At 39.7% G+C, this 19,875-nt stretch overlaps 1 protein-coding gene across 2 annotated transcripts in view; it reads left to right on the top strand.

Moving 5' to 3' along the window:
* The first annotated feature begins 580 nt into the window (after positions 1-580).
* The window catches only part of LOC133546680 (oocyte zinc finger protein XlCOF8.4-like), a 388,650-nt gene continuing 369,355 nt past the window's right edge, over positions 581-19,875 (top strand). Inside the window, exons 1-2 of one of the 2 annotated variants that reach the window (XM_061892477.1) lie at positions 581-1,077; positions 16,215-17,617. In XM_061892477.1, the coding sequence (XP_061748461.1) occupies positions 903-1,077; positions 16,215-17,308 (1,269 nt within the window). In that variant the 5' untranslated portion in view covers positions 581-902 and the 3' untranslated portion in view covers positions 17,309-17,617. Of the gene's footprint in view, positions 1,078-16,214; positions 17,618-19,875 lie in introns of those variants that run through there. The other variant, XM_061892478.1, reaches the window with a different exon arrangement.

The following is a 19,875-nucleotide window of genomic DNA, read 5'->3' as shown; positions in this document are numbered from 1 at the left end:
GATGACTGAAGTACTGATATCAACCAAAAATCCGCATCCCACCCCCAGATTGTAAATAATGTAATTAATTCAATGTATATACTATGATGATTAACATGTGTGATGACTGTATTATGCTGATAGTATATATTTGTACCATGAATTGATTAACATGGACCCTGACTTAAACAAGTTGAAAACTTATTGGGGTGTTACCATTTAGTGGTCAATTGTACGGAATATGTACTGTACTGTGTAATCTACTAATACAAGTATCAATCAATCAATCAATCAAAAATGATATTTCAAATATATAAACCGTATTTTACTTTAAATCATGTATGTATGAGGATAATTAACTAGTACTGTTTTTAATGCATTTATTGTATTGTCTGTCTAATTGTAATAAATGCAGACGAGGCGTGTTCAACGTTGACTCACACAGCGTGCTCATAACCACATTCTAGCTGTCTGCATGGCGACATACGACACCACTTCACGGGGCTACCGCGCATGCTCGTCACTACTGTTGCATGCTGGGTAGTGTAGTTCTTATACTCCCTAGCCCAAAACATCACAACTATGACTCTTTGGCCCCGCCCCTACGGACGCATGCTTGGAAGACATGCGCTTTGCGGCAAAGTCCTCCTTTTCTCCACACACGCTTCTAAGCCTCGGCACATCTCCTCACATTGCTACTAACTACACTTTATTCATCATCCGTGTCAGGATAAACTCCACTCGTCTCAGCCACATTTGGAGATTATTAGGCCCGCTTAGCTTGATAGTTGTTTGAGCGCGCCAATTAGCTTAGCATGCTAGTTAGCTTAGCTTGTTAGCCGCTAACAAAGAGACGCGGATTTGATCAACACATCGCTTAGTTAAGATCAAGTGTGAGTGTAAAGTGTTGTGATTGTGTGAAAATGTGCGAAAGAACGATAGCAAAGTATGAGGAAGAACTTTGTTGTGTGAAAATGTGTGAAAGAACGATAGCAGAGTACAAAGAGGAACTTTCTCGGACAAAAGAAGAGAACGAGAGACTACGTCAACTATTGGAGGCTGTTTTCAAGAAACCTCAAGTTGTGTTACACAGAACAGGTTTGTTTACTTCTTACTCTCACATTTTTACTAACTTTATATTTCATCTTGAACATGACGTGTTTGCAGCAGTCATTTCCATTAGATCAGGGGTGTCCAAACTTTTTCCACAGAGGGCCGAACACGGAAAAATGTAAGCATGCAGGGGCCATTTTGATATTTTTCATTTTCAAACCATAACAAAATATATGGATTTTTTTTTAATCCTTAGGGCTCCTGGGGAGCATAGAGGGTCTCAGTCACTAAAATGTAAAAAAAAAAGGTCAAATTATTATTATTATTTTTTTATTTAATGCTTACAGTAAATCTCTATATCAACTTGAGGTTGATATAAAGTAAAACAAATAAGGTTTTGTGCCTTTTCAGTCAAAGACAACTTGTTTTTTCATCGTAAAACTGAAATATGCAGTATTTAGATAGATAGATAGTACTTTATTGATTCCTTCAGGAGAGTTCCTTTATTTAGCAATTCAAGCCCTCAAAGATCAATAATGCAGGACATCATTGATTTTAATTATTTATTATTTTTGAGTAATCACAGTGAAAAGTTCAATAAAATCCTACTAAATATATTTGAGATCCGAAAGGTTCCCCACTCATAAAGTGATTCATTTTTATTAGATTTTTTTTTTTTTACTTTTAACACTTAAATTTAAAGATAAACTTCGGATATATCTGTCGATTTTAAGTTTGAACTATTATTTTGTTTATTTTATGTTCTTTTGTCCAAATTTTGATCTTTTTATATGGCAACCACACAACATATGCAATATTTTTCTACATAAAACATGGAAAAAAAAAACAAATAAAGACACAAGGAAGAAAAAAAAACTGCCTGCATGGCAGCTTTGTGTCAACATTGCCACGTTTTCTCATTATATTTCACCTCATTCCACTTTTTTTAAATGTGTTTTTGAATTTTTGCAATACTATCAATTTTGCAATTTTTGCAGAATGTGTGGCGGGTGGGTAAACGATTAGCTGCGGGCCGCAAATGGCCCCCGGGCCGCACTTTGGACACCCCTGCATTAGATAATGTCCAAATAGAGGTGATTTGGCACACTTATAATTAAAAAAACTAAAATAATGTTGTTTTTCATCAGATATGTAGTAGTATTGTATACGTCAGTGGTTCTCAAACTTTTTTTGTCATCCCCCACTTTGGACAAGGGGGAGTTTTCAAGCCCCACCTGCCCCCATCGCCACAACAGAACGCTAATGGGGCGGCATAGCTCGGATGGTAAAGCAGCCGTGCCAGCAACTTGAGGGTTGCAGGTTCGATTCCCGCTTCCGCCATCCTAGTCACTGCCGTTGTGTCCTTGGGCAAGACACTTTACCCACCTGCTCCCAGTGCCACCCACACTGGTTTAAATGTAACTTAGATATTGGGTTTCACTATGTGTGTCACTAGAGAAAAGCGCTATATAAATATAATTCACTAATGCCAAGCTTAACATTTTCAAATGTATTGAACATCAAGTAACATTCATGTCAGGGTTTCCCACACATTCATTTATTTGTGGCGGCTCGCCACGAAAGAATTACGGCCGCCACAAATAAAAAATAAAAAAACATTTTCGGCTTTTGACTCGCTTGACCGCTCATAAAAGCAGTGGGACTCTGTCTGTGAATGGAGCTTGTAGTTACATATTATGTAAATATGATATAAATATGTACATAAAGTGTTGTAATTATATTCCAACCCCGCGCTCTTCTTGGTCATTGCCGCCGCAAGAATATAATAATGAAAAAATGTTTTTAAGTGAAATTCCCTCCCGTTCCTCGCGCCCCACCTGTCATGTCTCTATTCCCCACAGGTGGGGCCCGCCCCACACTTTGAGAAACGCTGGTATATGTGGACGGGGGCCCTGCTTTGGTAATAATGTGTACCCCTCTCAGAGATCATATTTAGTTCCACTTCCAACATTCACATGATGGAAAATAAGATGAGATGGTAAAACGTGAACAGTTGTGGAACCTTTTTACTCTGGGGGGGGTGACGGGATCTCGTTGGAAGCGCGATGTATGAGCACACGCCGTTTGGGTATAACAAAAAGGTGTCTGCCAATTTAGTTTACAATGTCATTACGTCAGTAGTTGTCAAACTTTTTTAACCAAGTACCACCTCAGAAAATACTTGGATTTCCAAGTACCACCATCATGAACAGCATTAAAATACAGTAGCATAGTAGGCCTTAATTATTCATTAAAAACAAGGAGGACACATTATTTAACGAGTATATTTAATAATTTTAAATACTGTTGCATTACACACAGTTTGAACAGTAACACTGTGTTTGCATGTAGGAATTGATTGAATGATTGATTGATACTTTTATTAGTAGATTGCACAGTTCGGTACATATTCCGTACAATTGAACACCCGAATAAGTTTTTCAACTTGTTTAAGTCGGGGTCCACGTTAATCAATTCATGTTACAAAATGAATTGATTGGAAAATAAAAGACTGTACTTAAATATTACATAGTGCACACTAGATAGATTCTGGTGTGCACCAGATAGTTTCTAGGATGCAGCTTCCTCAGTTGACCTCTGACCTGGTCCACAAAGATGACTAATGTCTGGTGGAGGAGGAGGAGGAGGAGGAGGAGGGGATTGCAACCATGGCTGGGGGGGAGAAGACGAGGGGGTGGCTGCGATGAGGAAAGGGCTAAAAAGGCAGTAAAAACTTTTTAAACAAAGTGTTTGCTCGTGACGTTTTCTGAAATTTGTAGGTATATTCTTGCTATCGTTTTCAGAAGGTATAATATTGTGTTTCAGAGATATACTTTGACATTTTTGCCGATGACATCTATTAAACAAGACAAGGAGCAAAGAAATCAAACACAGACAGGATTCAATTTAGCTCATGAGGAGAAACGTCTTGGCTGCAACTTCGTACAGTTTCCCACCACGCTCTGACGAGGGAGTTCCACGCGTCCTCTTTCCTTTGGGGCTTTTCTGATTACATAGCTTCAGATGTTTCTAAAGGGAGGGGGGTCGTAAATGGCTGTCGCACTCGATCATAAACAGTTAAAAGAAAAGGTGCCTTGTGCTGCGTCAGGTCTGCTCCCTCTCCGCTTTGTAGCTCTCGGGTCAAGAAAAGGTCTCCTGTGGCTGTCAATAGATCAAAGAAACCGACACCTCCATGTTGCATCCCATCGCAGATAGTGGAGTTTTACAAGCCTTTTGTTTGATAAGATGAAAGACAGTTTTGGGTGTTCTCGCAGGGGACCTGAATTCAATGGAAAACAAAGTTGTTTTATAACTTATATGCAATTATTCTGACAATTTTGTTATTATTGTTGATATTATCTGGAATCGATTATTGGTCGCAGTAAAGTAGCAAATTGGGTAGTTTTTAGCTCTAAATGGGGTATTTCAACAAGTAAACAGTACAGTAGGTACTAGGTTTATATATTTGTAATGCCCATAAGGGTATTCCAGTACAATATGCCGAGATGAGATGTGTAAATATCAAAATATTACTTGAAATCAATTTTTGGCAGCAGTAAAGTGGTTGTTTTGGTATATTTTAGCTTTGTAAAGGGTATTTCTACAAGTATACAGTAGGTAATTGATTTATATATATGTCATGCCCATAAGAGTATTTAGTAAAATATGCAGAGATGAGATGTGTCAGTATCAAAATATTACTTAAAATACATTTTTGGCAGCAGTAAAGTGGCCATTTGGGTAGATATTTGCTCTAAAAATGGTATTTCAACAAGTAAACGGTACAGTAGGTACTTGATTTTGATACATGTAATGCTCATAAGGGTATTTTAGTAAACTATGCAGAGATGAGATTTGTCAGTATCAAAATATTACTTGAAATCAAATTTTGGCAGCAGCAGAGTGGTTGTTTTGGTATATTTTAGCTTTGTAAAATGTATTTCTACAAGTATACAGTACAGTAGGTACTTTATTTATATATATATGTAATGTCCATAAGAGTATTCTAGTAAAATATGCAGAGATGAGATGTGTCAATATCAAAATATTACTTAAAATACATTTTTGGCAGCAACAAAGTGGCCATTTGGGCAGATATTTGCTCTAAAAAGGGTATTTCAACAAGTAAACAGTACAGTAGGTACTTGATATTGATATATGTAATGCTCATAAGGGTATTCTAGTAAAATGCGTGTGTGTAAATATGCGATGTGTAAATATCAAAATATTACATCAAATCACTTTTTGATTGAAGATTCAAGATAGTTTATTGTCATATGCACAGTTAAACACACAGTTTGCCGTACAATGAAAATCTTACTTTGCTAGTCCACCCTTCAACAAGTCACACGGTACTTAGCTAAAAATAAAAAATAAAAATGTATATACAAGGCACAGTAAGTAACATAACATTATTGCACATTCTGATTGACAGTCAACAGTATAAATATGGAGGTGACCTTGGGTCACAGCAGCAGTTAAAGTGTCTTTAGTGATCAACGGTGAAACGTGTCTACAGTGATGGTTCACAGTTCGGGGGTGGTCACGGTAGCTGTCTTTTGTTCAAAAAGACAAAAGTAAAAACGGGGAGTTGGAGGGAGCTAGCATTCAAAAGCCTGATGGCCTGTGGGAAGAAACTGTTTGTCAGTCTGGTAGTCCTGGATTTCAGGCTCCTATATGGTCTGCCTGATGGTAGGAGGCTGAAGAGACTGTGTACTGTCCTTGATGATGTTGTGTGCTCTCCTGGTGGCCCTGGTAGACTACATGTCCTGTAGTGAGGGGAAGGCTGCTCCTGATATGTACTGAGCAGTTTTAATCACTCGCTGGAGTGCCTTCCTGTCCTTAGCAGTGCAGTTTCCATACCAGACCGTGATTGAGCTGGTAAGGACACTCTCAACCGTACTTCTATAGAAGTTGCTGAGAATTTTGGGTGGCATGCCAAATTTTCTCAGCCTTCTTAGGAAGTACAGTCGCTGCTGGGCTTTCTTTATTGTTTGTTGGGTGTTGTGATCCCAGGTGAGGTCCTCGCTGATGTGAGTCCCGAGGAATTTACAGGTTTTCACCCTGTCCACCTTTGTCCCCCCTATGTACAGAGGTGTGTACTGTGCACTCCTTCTCCGTGGGTCAATAATCATCTCCTTGGTCTTGTCTGTGTTCAAGAAGAGATTATTATCCTGACACCAGGCCACCAGTTCCGCTACCTCCCTTCTGTACACTGCCTCAGATCCCCCGGTGATCAGTCCGACGACCGTAGTATCCTCTGCTAACTTGATGATAGTGGTGTTGTTCTGGGAGCCCACACAGTCGTGTGTGAAGAGGGTGTACAATAGGGGGCTCAGCACGCAGCCTTGGGGGGTCCCAATGCTTAGAACTTTAGTGCCTGATGTCTGGTTGCCGATTCTGATTGACTGGGGCCGGTTTGTGAGAAAGTTCAGGACCCAGTCACAGAGAGTTGGTGTCAGACCAACAGTGAGGAGTTTAGCACTGAGTTTTTGTGGGATGACCGTGTTAAAAGTAGAGCTGTAGTCGATGAATAATAGCCTGGCATAGGTTTCCTTGCCCTCTACGTGGGTGAGGGTGGTGTGGATGACAGGGTTGACTGCATCCTCAGTGGACCGGTTCTGCCGGTAGGCAAACTGTAGAGCAGGGGTCACCAACGCGGTGACCGCGGGCACCGGTCACCTGTAAGGACCAGATAAGTTGCCCGCTGGCCTTTTCGAAAAATAGCTCAAATAGCAGCACTTACCAGTGAGCCGCCTCTATTTTCTAAATTTTATTTATTTACTAGCAAGCTGGTCTCGCTTTGCTTGACCTTTTTAATTCTAAGAGAGACAAAACTCAAATAGAATTTAAAAAATCCAAGAAAATATTTTAAAGACTTGGTCTTCACTTGTTTAAATACATTCATTTTTATTTTTTATTTGCTTCCTATAACTTTCAGAAAGACAATTCTAGAGAAAATATACAACCTTAAAATTGATTTTAGGATTTTTAAACACATTCACCTTTTTACCTTTTAAATTCCTTCCTCTTCTTTCCTGACAATTTAAATAAATGTTCAAGTATTTTTTTTTTATTGTAAATAATTTTTATTGTCTGTATTGTATTGTGTTGTAAATATTCATGTTCGAAATAAACTAAAGAAAGAAAGAAATCAAAAAAATGATTCTGGCAAATCTAGAAAAACTGTAGAATCAAGTTTAAATCTTATTTTAAATTATTTTGAATTTCTTTTAAAATGTTTGTTCTGGAAAATCCAGAAGAAATAATGATTTGTCTTTGTTAGATATATAGCTTGGTCCAATTTGGTATATATTCTAACAAAGTGCAGATTGAATTTTAACCTATTCAAAACATGTCATCAAAACTCTAAAATTAATATTAATCAGGAACAATGACCAATGATGTTACATAAATTATTTTTTCAATTTTTTCAAAAAGATTAAAATTAGCTTGTTTTTCTCTTCATTTCTTTCAGTTTGAATTTTGAATTTTAAAGAGTCGAAATTGAAGATAAACTATGTTTCAAAATGTAATTTTCATTTTTTTCGTGTTTTCTCCTCTTTTAAACCGTTCAATTAAGTGTTTTTTTCATCATTTATTCTCTACAAAAAAAACCTTCCGTAAAAGGAAAAAAAATGTACGACGGAATGACAGACAGAAATACCCATTTTTTTATATATTAGTAGATTTATTTATTAAAGGTAAAATGAGCAAATTGGCTATTTCTGGCAATTTATTTAAGTGTGTATCAAACTGGTAGCCCTTCGCATTAATCAGTACCCAAGAAGTAGCTCTTGGTTTCAAAAAGGTTGGTGACCCCTGCTGTAGAGGGTCCAGTGTGTCTGGGATGGTCTTCTTGATGTGTGACATGACTATCCTCTCGAAGCACTTCATCACTATTGGGGTGAGTGCAACAGACAGGTCACAGTGTTTTTCTTTGGCAGGGGCACGATGGTGGTGGTCTTGAAGCAGGTGGGCACAACAGCTTGTGTTAGTGACAAGTTGTATATGTCAGCAAGTACGTCAGCCAGCTCTGATGAACACACCCTGAGGGCCTGGCCAGAGGTGTTATCTGGGCCGGCTGTCTTCCGTGGGTTTGTTTTCTTCAGAACTGTACGTACCTCTGCTGTTGTCATAGTGAGCGGTGGGTCCTGCATGCGCTCCGTGGTCAGAACCCCTCTCTGTTAGTTGGTGTTGAGGACCTCGAAGCGGGCATAGAACTCATTCAGCTCATCTGGCAGTGATTGTTGGCTGTTTGTGACCCCCCTGCTCCCCTGCTTGTAGTCTGTGATGTGTTGCAGGCCTTGCCACATGCGTCGGGAATCTGTGTTGAAGTAGAATCCCTCCAGCTTTTGTCTGCATTGTCCCTTGGCCTCGCTGATGAATTTACACAGGTCATATCTGGCCTTCTTGTAGTCCTCAGCGTTGCCTGAGAGAAATGCAGTGGAGCGGGCATGTAGCTTGGACCGAACATTAATCCAGGGTTTTTGGTTTGGGTATATCTTGTATTGTTTTGTGGGAACAATGTTTTGCACACATGTGCTGATGTAGCCAGTTACACTGGAAGCATATTCCTCTATGTCCACAGTACCGTCATCCCTCTGAGCAGCAGTTTTAAACATGTCCCAGTCTGTACTCCCAAAGCAGTCCTGAAGCACTAGTTCAGTGTCTTCATTCCAAACTTGAACAGTTTTACTCACTGGGGGGGCTTGCTTGGGACGCTGGATGTAGAAAAGCTGAGATGTGATCAGATAGTCCAAAGTGTGGTCTGGGTACAGCTTTGTAGGCTCCCCTCACGTTGCAGTACACCTGGTCCAGGGTGTTTATCTCCCTCGTAGTAAAGTTCACATATTGATGGTATTTTGGGAGGACACTCTTTAGGAGGTTAAAATCCCCAGCTACCGTGAACGCAGCATCAGGGTGTGGGGTCTCTTGTTTACTGATGACGTCATGCAGCAGCTTTAGCGCTGTAGTGGAGTCCGCCCGTGGCGGGATGTAAACAAACAGTATAAACACTGCACTGAACTCCCTTGGCAGGTAAAAAGGTCTGCATTTCACCATCAACAACTCAATGTTGTCCGAGCAGTGTCTTTCAACCACCTGTACGTCCGAGCACCAGCGGTTACTCACGTAAACACAGACGCCGCCTCCGCCTTTCTTGAAGCCTTTGTCCGGTCTTCACGGTAGACTGAGTGCGTTGTTAGCTGGATAGCAGAGTCTGGGATGCTGTCCGAAAGCCAGGTTTCCGTGTAAATAAGAGCACAGCATTCTCTCAGTTCACGTTGGGATGTAGTCCTGGTTCTCAGCTCATCCAGCTTGTTGTCGAGTGAGCGCACGTTAGCTAGCAGCAGGCTAGGTAGTGGTGGTTGTGTAGCTCTAGCCTTTAGCCTAGCATGTAGCCCCGCCGTCTTGTTGTTGTTGTTTTGTGGTTAGCTGGCTCTCGTCGTAGCAGAAAGTTGAAGTCCGTCAGACTAGAAGTGAGCTTGTGGTGAGCTTTTCCGATGTCCAGAAGTGCATCTCTGTTATATCTCACTGTTGCATGCAAAAACTTTGCATTTAGGATGCAAATTAGTACTACAAACCCCGTTTCCATATGAGTTGGGAAATTGTGTTAGATGTAAATATAAACGGAATACAATGATTTGCAAATCATTTTCAAGCCATATTCAGTTGAATATGCTACAAAGACAACATATTTGATGTTCACACTGATAAACTTTTTTTTTTTTTTGCAAATAATCATTACCTTTAGAATTTGATGCCAGCAACACATGACAAAGAAGTTGGGAAAGGTGGCAATGAATACGGATTAAGTAGACGAATGCTCATCAAATACTTATTTGGAACATCCCACAGGTGTGCAGGCTAATTGGGAACAGGTGGGTGCCATGATTGGGTATAAGAGCAGTTTCCGTGAAATGTTAAGTAATTCACAAACAAGGATTGGTAGAGTGTCATCATTTTGTAAGCTAATTGTCGAACAGTTTTAGAACAACATTTCTCAACAAGCTATTGCAGGGGTGCCCATTACGTCGATCCCGAGCTACCAGTCAACCGCGGGGGGTGTGTCAGTCGATCTGGAGCCAGGCTTTTAAAAGAAATAGACCTAAAATTTAGTGATCATCAATCTTCACCAAGACGTCACTTAAATGACATTCACGGTACCGGAGGGTCTTGTGAGATGACGCTGGCTGCTGCAAGATCATTATTATTAAAATATGACCGAGAGGAAGGCGAGAAACACTTTTTATTTTATGCGCTAACTAAATACAGAGTCTCGGAAAACTGGCGTGCACAAGCGATCCCTCAGAAAGCTGGCGTGCACATCACTTGTGCACGCCAGCTTTCCGAGACTTTTATTTTGTTAGCGCAGGCAGCATGAAGCAGGGCTTTTATTGTGAAGATAGGAAATGTGCAGTCGGCCTTGAGAGTTTTGACGGAAGGGACGGCGCGAAAGTCTGTTGAAATAAAAAGTGTTTCTCGCCTTCCTCTCTGTCATTTTTTCATAATAATGAACTGGCAGCAGCCAGCGTCATCTCACAAGACCCTCGGGTGCCGTGAATGTCAATCAAGCAAGCTACGGAATTTGCCGCCAATGTTTTTCTTGTAAAGTGTATAGAAGCTTGATGAATTAGATGCCAAAAACCAACCACTTTCATGTGGTATTGTACAGAAAGGACAACTTTTTTTCTCCTCCATTTGAAAATGTGGGCGTTATCATCATTACTGTCTGATTCCAATCAATGCAAGTCATCAGAATCAGGTAATACACCAACTTATATTCTTGTCTTCGTGAAAGAAAGACATCTATATGTGTTACACATGCTTGTATTATCATTAAACACATTTAACTTGTTTACAAAAATGTCTCTTTCATAAATAAATACATATAAATGATATATATAAATGAGGTAGATCCCCTCGAGTTGGTCAATTGAAAAGTAGCTCGCCTGCAGAAAAAGTGTGGGCACCCCTGAGCTATTGCAAGGAATTTAGGGTTTTACCATCTACGTCCGTAAAATCATCAAAAGGTTCAGAGAATCTGGGGAAATCACTGCACATAAGCGATGATATTACGGACCTTTGATCCCTTAGGCCAGGGGTCGGGAACCTTTTTAGCTGAGAGAGCCATACAAGCCAAATATTTTAAAAGTATTTCCGTGAGAGCCATATAATATTTTTTGTAAGACTGAATACAACTATTATTCTATCTTATTTCAATTATTGTGCAGAAATATTGGGAAATACATATCATAGCAACATAATGCCTTTATTTCACAGAAAAGAGCAATTTGTATAATTTTTAAAGTACGATATAGCGACCACACAAAACCACTTCATTAGGTCACAATTACTAAAACTAAAAGACATTGTAGAATTGAATAGTCTATTAATGCTGTTCAAAGCGAGAAATACAATTCTTCCAAAGGACGTACAAAAGTTATGTGTTCACATCTGAAGATGAGAACCACAGAAGGCCGTATGACTTTAAACATCCAAGAGTGCCAACAAATTTGAAACAAATGTGCTTGTCTGTTGTTGCTGTGAAAGCATGATATTCTCTAAACAAAGACTTAAAAAGCTGTGAGAATACCTTTGTTTTTAAAAAGTTATAAAAAGAGAAAACTGGAATTATATCAAACTGAATTTTGATTTGATTGGACGTGTCATTGTGAAAATACTTAAAGGAAAATTGAAAAGTATGTTGGAGTTCGGGTGTTGTTGGAGTGAACAGTTATAAAGTCATCGAAAATAATTGATGTTAAAAAGGGGGGCAGATAAATATAAGAATATTATTCTTCCATCTGCTCCTTTCTGATCATGGAAATGTATAAGAAACAAAAAAAACAATGAAAGTGTCAATTGTACGTGGCTTGTATATATGCATTTTAATGAAAGGAATAACAATAAATGATGATGATGCATTCATTTTTAAGTAAGTCCAACATTTTTTGAGTATAATAAGTCTCTTATTCTTTTTAATAACATTGTTATTCTGAAGCTAACCAACAATAAATAAAATACTTCTTACCATTAATGCGACTTCTTGAACAGGTGCGGTAGAAACCGGATGGATGGATTAAAATGCATGAAAATATTTTATATTTTGAACGTTATTTTTGACACTATGATTACCGGCAGAATTATTCATTACTTACCATGTTTAGCAATGTCAGCTAAGATTTATCTGAGAGCCAGGTGCAGTCATCAAAAGAGCCCCATCTGGCTCTAGAGCCATAGGTTCCCTACCCCTGCCTTAGGCGGTACTGCATCAAAAACTGACATCAGTGCGTAAAGGATATCACCACAGGGGCTCAGGAACACTTCATAAAACCACAGTCAGTAACTACAGTTGGTCGCTACATCTGTAAGTGCAAGTTAAAACTCTACTATGCAAAGCCAAACCCATTTACCAACAACACCCTGAAACACCGCCGGCTTGGCTGGGCCCGAGCTCATCAAAGATGGACTGATGCAAAGTGGAAAAGTGTTCTGTGGTCTGACGAGTCCTCATTTCAAATTATATTTGGAAACTGTGGATGTGGTGTACTCAGGAACAAAAAGGAAAATAACCGTCCGGATTGTTATAGGCGCAAAGTTGAAAAACCAGCATGTGTGATGGTATGGGGGTGTATTAGTACCCAAGGCATGGGTAACTTACACATGTGTGATGGTATGGGGGTGTATTAGTGCCCAAGGCATGGGTAACTTACACATGTGTGATGGTATGGGGGTGTATTAGTGAACAAGACATGGGTAACTTACACATCTGTGATGGTATGGGGGTGTATTAGTGAACAAGACATGGGTAACTTACACATGTGTGATGGTATGGGGGTGTATTAGTGCCCAAGGCATGGGTAACTTACACATGTGTGATGGTATGGGGGTGTATTAGTGCCCAAGACATGGGTAACTTACACATGTGTGATGGTATGGGGGTGTATTAGTGCCCAAGGGATGGGTAACTTACACATGTGTGATGGTATGGGGGTGTATTAGTGCCCAAGGCATGGGTAACTTACACATGTGTGATGGTATGGGGGTGTATTAGTGCCCAAGGCATGGGTAACTTACACATCTGTGATGGTATGGGGGTGTATTAGTGCCCAAGGCATGGGTAACTTACACATGTGTGATGGTATGGGGGTGTATTAGTGCCCAAGGCATGGGTAACTTACACATGTGTGATGGTATGGGGGTGTATTAGTGCCCAAGGCATGGGTAACTTACACATGTGTGATGGTATGGGGGTGTATTAGTACCCAAGACATGGGTAACTTACACATCTGTGAAGGCACCATTAATGCTGAATGGTCCATACAGGTTTTGGAGCAACATATGTTGTCATCAAAGCAACGTTATCATGGACGCCCCTGCTTATTTCAGCAAAACAATGCCAAGCCACGTGTTACAACAGCGTGGCTTCGTAGTAAAAGAGTGCAGGTACCAGACTGGCCTGCCTGCAGTCCAGACATGTCTCCCATGGAAAATGTGTGGCGCATTATGAAGTGTAAAATACGACAACAAGACACCGGACTGGGCTTCACGGTGGCAGAAGGGTTAGTGCGTCTGCCTCACAATACGAAGGTCCTGTAGTCTTGGGTTCAATCCCAGGCTCGGGATCTTTCTGTGTGGAGTATGCATGTTCTCCCCGTGAATGCGTGGGTTCCCTCCGGGTACTCCGGCTTCCTCCCACTTCCAAAGACATGCACCTGGGGATAGGTTGATTGGCAACACTAAATGGTCCCTAGTGTGTGAATGTGAGTGTGAATGTTGTCTGTCTATCTGTGTTGGCCCTGCGATGAGGTGGAGACTTGTCCGGGGTGTACCCCGCCTTCTGCCCGATTGTGGCTGAGATGGGCGCCAGCGACCCCAAAAGGGAATAAGCGGTGGAAAGTGGATGGATGGAAGACACCGGACTATTGAAGGACTGAAGCTCTACATAAAACTAGAATGGGAAAGAATTCCACTTTCAAAGCTTCAACAATTAGTTTCCTCAGTTCCCAAACGTTTATTGAGTGTTGTTAAAAGAAAAGGTGATGTAACACAGTGGTGAACATGCCCTTTCCCAACTACTTTGGCACGTGTTGCAGCCATGAAATTCTAAGTTAATTATTATTTGCAACAAAAAAAAAAAGTTTATGAGTTTGAACATCAAATGTTTTCTCTTTTTTTAGTGCATTCAACTGAATATGGCTTGAAAAGGATTTGCAAATCATTGTATTCCGTTTATATTTACATCCAACACAATTTCCCAACTCATATGGAAACGGGGTTTGGATAATAAATAAAAAACGTAAATGTTGTCAGGACGACGACGCAAAGACGTCAGTCACGGGGGGCGCCATCTTGAAAAAAAGTCATTGTTGATATAATATGCCTTATTTTTTTGATGATTTCAGTGATTATTGACTAGATTATTACTTTGGGAATGTGAGAGAAGAAGTGTTGTGGTGTTGTGAGAATTGTCTGCATTCACACAATTCCTTGGAACAATTGCCTCATCTACTTATTATTATTATTATTATTATTATTATTATTATTATTAAATGTAGCTTACCATATTGCTGAAAGTTTTAACTTCCCCTTGGGGATTAATAAAGTACCGTATTTCCTTGAATTGCCGCCGGGGCGCTAATTAATTTAAAACCTCTTCTCACTCTGGCACTTACCAAAGGCATGCGGTAAATTTAGGCCTGCGCTTAAAAATTTGAGTGTGATGTAAGGATACATCATGAAAAGCACATTTAATAGAAAAAAGTTATTATGGTCTTACCTTTACTTATAAATGATGTCTATGCGCAGCTCCTTCTGATCAAAAGCATCGATAACTTGTTTATAGAAGTCCTCCTTATCTTTCTTCAGTTTTAAAAGTCTCTCTGTCTCGATGGAGATCTTCCATTATTACCTCCTGCTTCGATTGAAAGTCCAGTTTAGAAAACGGTTTTATTTTAGATATGTAATCCTCCATGTTAAAAGTGCAAGCGAGAGGAAAAAATAAACACACGCTGCTCACTCTTGCTGCTTGTTGTCACTTCTTCTTCAGCCGAGTAGTCGCAAGAAGGATCACTAGCGCCCTCTACCACCAGGAGGCGGGAGTCATTTAATGACTCATATTTGACACACGCAGCTACGGTATATTAATAAAACATAGCTGCTTACTGTTCTTTTTAGAATATTCAATAACTTGGACCTTAAATCCTACTGAATAGCTCTTAATCTTCTTCCTTTTATGCGATTTCAAATTTTTGAAATCAACCTCCTCCATTTTGAAAATGATGACAGGTGAAGTGTCACTCGTGACGTGGCGAGTTTGACCCGGCGGGAATTGTAGGCATATGCTAATTATTTGGCGAAACGAGTTTGACCCGGCATTAATCCTGAGCCGGCGGTAATGCTAAGCATGCGCTAATTAGTTTGCGAAACGAGTTAGACCCAGCAGTAATTCTAGGCAGGTGCATACTATATACCCGGCGGCAATTCAAGGAAATACGGTATGTCTGATTCTGATTTTGATTGAATGTGTGGACTGCATGAATGATGCCTTCTCAGTTCTCACTCTAACGCAATTTGAGTGTCTAGTAACGCACTAAATAATATAATCCATTATTACTATTATTAATAAGGTAAACAAGTTATCTTTTGAAGGTGCTGTCAGTAATCTGATTACTTCTTCCCAGTTTAACTGTGGTGACACTATCTAAATGAAAGCAAAACAGATGTCATCTTTCTTGGCCAACATGTTGACTGTGCTCATGCTTCTTTTATAACAGACATGTCTCTAAAGATGAATAGGAAAATGACTAATTATTGTCCACCAGCAGGGGGAGCTCATCACTAGTACTACTGTGTGGAGGCTGGCATGTGGTACATTATTTCCTGTGTGTGTATGACTTATTCAGAGGGAGAACAGCACACTTTCACGTATGGCATCTACCATTAAGGATTGCAGGAATGACTTTTAGGAAGTTTTTATATGAATAAGATGGATTGGATGTTGGCCTGAAAAAGCATTCCTCTGAAGGTCTTCTTCATGTGTCAGCTGGAAGTACCCTGACTGCTGTGAGGGGACACTGATGAGATTGTGAAATAATTTCTTGGTGTAGGACAATGTCTCATGTGATTGAGCAAAGCTGGACTTTTCTGAAGAATGTTTGTTTTCTCCTGTTCCGCAGAACTCAATAAAGGACATCTTCCTCATGAGCAGGAAGAAGAGCCACAGCCCCACCACATTAAAGAGGAAAAAGATGTACCGCATTCCCAACACATTAAAGAGGAAGTAGAGGACCCACAGCCCCCCCACAATAAAGCGAAACATGAGACGCCACAGACCCATAATGTTAAACTGACCCTTCACAATAAAAGGCAAGCGGAGGTCACACTGATCTTACACATCAAAAAGGAAGAGGAGGATCCACTTACCCCTCACTTTAAGGAGCAAGAGAACCCGCTGACACCTCACATTAAAAAGGAAGAGGAGGATCCACTGACCCCTCACTTTAAGGAGCAAGAGGAGGACCAAGAGGCGCCGCACATTAAAGAGGAAGAGGAGGAAGAGGGCATCAGTCAGCCTAAATGGTTGGAGGAGTTCCCAGTGACTGGTGTCCCTGTGAAGAGTGAAGATGATGAGGTGAAAGGTGAAAGTGAGGAGAGGGGAGGGGGGGAGCCTCCAAGCAGCAGCTCAACACAACACATGACAACAGAAGCTGATGGAGACCACTGTGGAGGATCACAAGCAGACAAGCTCTTAGCTCCACTATCAGATAGTGAGGACACAACGTCACACTCTCCTGACACTGATGATGAAGACTCTAAAGATGATAAGACATGTCACACTGACAACACTCACTTCACATGTCCTCACTGTCACAAAACCCTTAAATACCATAGTTCTCTAAAAAGACACAATAGAACACACACTGGAGAAAAACCTTTTTCTTGTTCAATTTGTGGTAAAAGTTTTACACAAAGTCAAGATGTGAAAGTACACATGAGAACACATACCGGAGAAAAACCTTATGTCTGTTCAATCTGTAGTAAAAGTTTTGTACAAAGAATCACTTTGAAAGTACATATGAGAACACACACTGGTGAAAAACCGTTTTCCTGTTCAACCTGTGGTAAATGTTTTACACGAAGTCAGAGTTTGAAAAGACACATGACAACACACACTGGTGAAAAATCACATTCCTGTTCAATCTGCAACAGAAGCTTTTGTGACCGATCAAGGCTTCTAGCCAGTCTCCATGGGGCCCTAAGCAACATTTGATTTTGGGGCCCTCTATTTCTGCCAATAATATTGATTGTTGATCATTCACACACCTACTATAAAGTCATTGCGGCTCTGGCAGTGTTTACATGATCCTATTGTCAGCCTGGCATGTCTTTACAAATGACATGTCATTTATAAAGATATGGGGGTGGCCCAGCTAAGAACATAAATAATACCAATGAATGAAGGAATGATGTCCAGAGTGCCATATATACTTCCTAATTTTAAAATGTAGAAAACATTCAGCCACAAGAGTGGCCTGGGGTTGAACAGTCCAAGTGATAAAGCTTTGTATTTACAGTAAAAGTGTCATCTTGTCTCATCAGTCTTGTACATATTTGTCTTTAATTACTAGTTTATATTTTTAGTTAATTGTTCATATTTCATGTTTAATTTGTATAAAGAGAGCGCAGTCTACTGAAGTTAAATTCCATGTGTGTTAAACATAATAGGACAATAAAGGTGATTCTGATTCACTTTATTATTTTTGATAACAAACACCTGAAACAGCAATGTGCAAAAATAATTCGTAATGCAAGAAAAACAATAAATTGCAACAATAAAATCACTTAAATATATATAAAAAGGAACAAATTCAATTGTACAAAAACCAACATAAATACATTAAATATCAAGCAAATACTTAGATAATATTAATGAACAGAGTTACCAGAAACAAGGTAACATAATGCACCTGAAGGACACACTAGACCTAATACTGTACTGGGGCACAAATAATAATAATAATAATAATAATAATTCATATGAGCGTGCAAAGCGCGCAAGCAAAAACATTTTTAGGACTTATTTATCATAAAAAATACATAAATAGTGCTTTAAACTATGAAATCATATCAGATGATGTTGTATGGATCTTTGATGAACCACCTGAAATTAACTCATGCATTTGACCTACTTGTGCACTTTTTTACTCCAGACTTCTAAACTGCTACTGGTAAAAGCAAAGGAGAAGAGCAATGAATCTTTTTGAAATATTTATATTACAGTAACTGTTATACAGTTGACCAGTGGTTCCCAACTGCTGGGTCCTGACATAAAAGTGGATTGTGTGTCATTTTCAGTGAGTCGCAGTCACATGTGTGCATGAAAAAAAAAAAAGTTAAGGGAGAAAAAAATCAAATTGTGGCAACAAAACCAGATATTTTTAGCCATTTTTCTAGTGACTATTAGTGAGTATTTTAGCAAAAGGCAAACCGAGTAACCAATGGAGGAGGACTCAGGACAGACATGGAAATATATATTTTTTAAATCTAAATGGGGCAACAAAACCCGATATTTTCAGCCATCTTTCTGGTAAAAAATACAGAAATGTTACTATTTTTTCTGGAAACAAAAGCAGATGCTTTAGCTGTAGCCATTTTTCTGGTGACAAAACAAGATTATTTTAGTCAAAGTCACACCGATTAACAAGACAAGTCTATTGTGCTATTTTTCTGTGATATAAACTTGAATGATTTAAAAATTTGGCTTACGACTTGATGATATGGAAAAATGTTTTTCTTCCTGAAGAAAAACCATTTGAGAAGCACTCAACTCACACATGCTGACTCCAAATCATCTTTGATGCAGAAGCAGCAGACAATAACCAACATTATGTTTCATGTTGATTGGAAATTCCCCCGACAGCTCGTACAGCAAATGAATATGTTTGTCTTGATACAAGGAATAACGTTAGCTAACTTAGCATCAACTTAAGACAATGATGTTGCCTAGCTAGCTAGGACTTCACTTACATCTCTCATTCCTCGCTGCTTCTTCCCTGCTGCGGGCAAATAACTTTCTTAAATCCATCTAGGAATTACAGTTTGAGTCAAATCAAAATCAAAATAATATAATTAACAAATTGTCGTCGGCTAACGTTACCTACCTCACACAGTGATTCTCATCCTCTCTCTCTCTGTCTCTCTCTCTCTCTCTCTCAACTGAAGTCTCCACACGTGAATAAATTACCATATTAATTAGCCATGTGCTCATTGTTACGTGAAGTGAATACAGTAGAAATCAATTACCATACGAAGTAGTATGTGCGCTGTGGTCTATGTTATGTAGACTTAAAACTCTGAAGCGTTTTTTTTATTGGTGAAATTTTTACTGGGGCACTGCAGATCAATACTGGGGCACGTACCCCAGTGAAATCTGTCTGGTGACGCGGCTGGAAGGATTTGTCCTTTTTTGTGACATTGTTTTGCCTCTATCTGCACTTTTGATGCCCAGTGCGCACTGGCATTGCACGGCAGGCGGCAAACGTCACAGGTGCAGCAGGTAGAGAGCTTTGACATTTAAAGAGAGGCAGGAAGACTCGCTCGGCTTAGATCAGCAGCAGCACTCTGTTGACCTAAAATTGTGTTTTTGTACAATAATATATCTTTGATCATTTAGAAATCATCAGTCAGACTCGTACATGTGTAGCGATGAAGTACTCCTTTGTCTTGTGTTTTTCCCCAAAAGACGACACCCAGTCACGTTTCCGACTCAAACATGGTTTATTCTGGTGAAAACAATCATAGTGAGTCTCCAATCAGCCACTTTACATTTATAAACCG

This window comes from Nerophis ophidion, unplaced genomic scaffold (assembly GCF_033978795.1).
Source record: "Nerophis ophidion isolate RoL-2023_Sa unplaced genomic scaffold, RoL_Noph_v1.0 HiC_scaffold_36, whole genome shotgun sequence".
Taxonomy (NCBI): Eukaryota; Metazoa; Chordata; class Actinopteri; order Syngnathiformes; family Syngnathidae; genus Nerophis; species Nerophis ophidion.
This window is presented reverse-complemented; position numbering and strand designations above follow the sequence as displayed.